The sequence below is a fragment of the Plasmodium fragile genome, assembly GCF_000956335.1.
Source record: "Plasmodium fragile strain nilgiri unplaced genomic scaffold supercont1.73, whole genome shotgun sequence".
Taxonomy (NCBI): Eukaryota; Apicomplexa; class Aconoidasida; order Haemosporida; family Plasmodiidae; genus Plasmodium; species Plasmodium fragile.
The window spans coordinates 29,961-33,637 of NW_012192653.1; the positions used below are offsets into that span (position 1 = coordinate 29,961).

General features: G+C 37.2%; 1 protein-coding gene across 1 annotated transcript in view; it reads left to right on the plus strand.

Moving 5' to 3' along the window:
* Positions 1-2,204: 2,204 nt before the first annotated feature.
* The window catches only part of AK88_04714 (uncharacterized protein), a gene marked incomplete at both ends in the record, with an annotated part of 5,721 nt that continues 4,248 nt past the window's right edge, over positions 2,205-3,677 (plus strand). Inside the window, 2 exons of the mRNA XM_012482322.1 lie at positions 2,205-2,417; positions 2,661-3,141. Coding sequence (XP_012337745.1) covers positions 2,205-2,417; positions 2,661-3,141 — 694 coding nt within the window. The remainder of the gene's footprint in view (positions 2,418-2,660; positions 3,142-3,677) is intronic.

Here is a 3,677-nt window from a genome sequence, read left to right on the forward strand (position 1 = left end):
ACAGCGCAAATGAACCCCCTTCGAACCACATGTGCGTCGGTGTATTTATTTTAAAAATGGCTAGCTGCGGAGTTATGTGAAGACTTGGAGTTACATCCCCCCTCAACTAAGCGAAATATATAATATATATATAATATACATAATATATGTAGGAGTACACTTTTAACCCGAGTTAGAAAGGCGCAGGGAGTTAAGGGAATCGTGAATTACGAAGAGGTACACGCCGCGGTTGAGCAAATTAAATGTCATTATACCCAGGGGGATACATTACATATATAATTCGAAAACAGTCAACGGTGGGGGGCCATTTTTTTTTACTGTTAAGAAGAGTGGTAATTTAAGAGCATTGTTTTGCCTACCATTTGGCAAAAACATATAGGGCCATAAACTAGGTAAGGTATAAAATACACGTATAATGCTGCTCGCTCATTCATTTACAAATATATTTCGTGCTTTTTTGCGTAACGGTTGGCACGAGAAAAAAAGAAATGGGGGTGCGGGTATTCGTTTAAATGGGGAAAGTATGCCAACCAACGGTACAGATGAGTTATGACTAGACCACCTGTTTTTTTTCCTTGTTTCAAAGGGGACAAAAAAATAAATGTAAATATATTATATATAATGTGCACGTAAAATATATATATTATTATATATATATGTAGTTACTGCTGATGGAACCGAAGGAGGAGCCATAAACTGTCAAAAGGGTACCGCACTTTACGTAAAAATGGCCCCACATAATTTAAAAAAAAAAAAAAGGAGTAGGCTCTATAATATTTGATGCCTGTGCTGTTGGAATAAAAAATATAACATAAGCAATAATTTTTTAAAGCATATATAATAATACCCATGTTGCTTTTCAGGGGTAAAAGAAAAAAAAATATTATGAATCCGACGCTGCATTAAACTAAAAAGTATCACATGAAATGCAGAAATTAATATTAAAAATTAATTAATTTAAGGGTCCTTTTTATAAATTTAAATGTACTATATTTTTTATGCACTTTTTTTTTACCACTTATTATTACATATTTGCTCTGCAAATTACACGGGGCACCCTTTTTTTCTGTATTTTTTTTTTACTGCGTGGTATATAGCTTTTTCCGTTATTTTTTAGTCCACCGAGTCATGTGAAAATAAGGCAAAGTGGATGTGATTGACGACACGTCACCAACAGCATCACTTTGCTTTATTTTTGTAGGGAAGGAAACGCTTGTTAATAGTTTTTATGACCCAATTTGCCTAAAATGCTGCACCCCTAGTTTTATTAATTTAATGTATTTGTTAAATTTTAAAGGGGTATATATTTTAAAGAAAAGGAAAGGAATAATGATTTAAACATGCAGTATGGGCAAAAGTAATGGACCCAATAATGAACTAATAGTTAAGAAAAGAGGTCCTGATTTAACATTTTTAAAAAAACTACGACAAAAAAATCACTATAATTTTTTCTATAAATTTTGAATTTTTTCTGTAGGGGGAATACATTTTCTTTTTTCCTTCAAGAAAATAGAAAAAGAAGGTTTTTCTAAAATTCTTATACTTTTGTTTAGTTATTTTAAAAATTAAGAAAAAAAAAAAAAAAAAAGCTTTTTTTTCAACTTTAATAAATAATAGAAAATAAATAATTAAAAAGTAAACAATAAAACAATTAACATAATTCAATAGAGCGCACACAAAATTAAAACAATACTTTTACAATAGTAACAGTTCAAAAGAAACATAAGTTTCGCTAGCTTATAAAAATAGATAAGCAAACAAATAACAATTACGAAAAAATAACAAAAGAATAAATATCAAAAAGTTGCAAAAGAAGGAAATACCAAATAAACAAAAGAGGTATATATTTAACCTTCCCACGTTTTACACATTATTTTGTCATAGTAGTAAAAAAAAAAAAAAAAACCCTTTTTAAATCAAACTGGAAAAAACTACTTTACCTATAGTCGTATGTTTTTAATATTGTTCCGTTTATATTTTGTTTCCGCCACATGTGCTTATTTATTGCAAACGTTATAATTGAATAGGAACGTCCTTTTCTCTACATATAGATATAGCTGAAAGCTAGAGGAAGTGTATATAGAAAACCTTCAAAGGCTTCGTACAAGTGTAGCGCCGTTACATATAATATATACGCGTTCTATATATATTTGCCTGGCTGTGTTGTGCTAATATTTTTCTTTCCCCCGTTGATAAAGTCCAAAATGAGTTCGTGCAATATCCCAATTATCGTCCTTCCCGGGACTGCATCTCCAGCTGATATTAAGAGATCCATCGGTATGAACAGGAGGACTGTAGCAAAATCCGATGGGAGGAAGAACAAAGGCAAGAGCAGAAAGAGCTTCGCTGACTTCAATCTGGCTTCCTTGCCATACAAACTGTTGTTCGTCTTTGGTGTTATCATTGTGTTGTTACAGGTGAGTGAAAGAGCATGACGGGCGGGGCAGTATCAGCTTTGAGCATCTGAGTAATGATGTGTTATTCAATTTTGACCCTTTGACCTCGGCATCATTGCTTGCATATGTGTATATACTTATACGATGAAGTGTGTTACCTAAGTGTAATTATTAATACAATCTTACCCAGTGCCTGTGCTTTACCTATTTCCCTCACCCATTCCCTAACTCACTTGGTATCCCTTTACTTTACCCTCTTGTTAGAACGACACCAACTGTTCCAGGTTAGAGGTTAGCAGAAATGGCAGATCCTTAGGTGAGTACTTCAATGAAGATTGCTTTGACTGCGATGCAAGAAGAAAAGAAGACAGCAGATGGCAAGAGGAGGAGGAGGACGTGTATAACCCAAGAATAAGAGGTGCTAACCAAGGCAACTATGATGAGAGAGACACCGAATATCGATGTGATCCAGATGATAGGAATTCTTGTAGTAGATTTAAAACTGGAGCTGAGTGCGCTGATGAAAGGGATGATGCTACGCATCACGTTACATCATCTCCCGACAAAACTGATGATGATAACACTAGTAGGGATGACGACAACAAGGTTGTTTCAAATTCTGAAGTACGAGATAACGATCGCAGTAATCCCCTGTCCACCATAGAATCACCTGATAATGCAGACGCTGAACGCAGGGATGATAAGAATGATGTGATTAATATGGATAAGACACATGAGGACAAACGTGAAGATGATAAGGATGAAAGGCGGGATAGAGATGACAGGGATGACAGGGATGACAGGGATGACCAGCGCGATAGGGACGACAGGGATGACCAGCGCGATAGGGACGACAGGGATGACAGGAGGGATAGGGACGACAGGGATGACAGGAGGGATAGAGATGACAGGGATGACAGGAGGGATAGGGAAGACAGGAGGGATAAGGATGACAGGCGGGATAGAGATGACAGGGATGACAAGAGGGATAGAGACGACAGGGATGACAGGCGGGATAGAGATGACAGGGATGACAGGCGCGATAGGGACGACAGGGATGACAGGAGGGATAGGGATGACAGGAGGGATAGGGATGACAGGCGGGATAGAGATGACAGGGATGACAGGAGGGATAGGGATGACAGGCGCGATAGAGATGACAGGGATGACAGGAGGGATAGGGACGACAGGGATGACAGGGATGACAGGAGGGATAGGGATGACAGGCGCGATAGGGACGACAGGGATGACAGGAGGGATAGAGACGACAGGGATGACAGG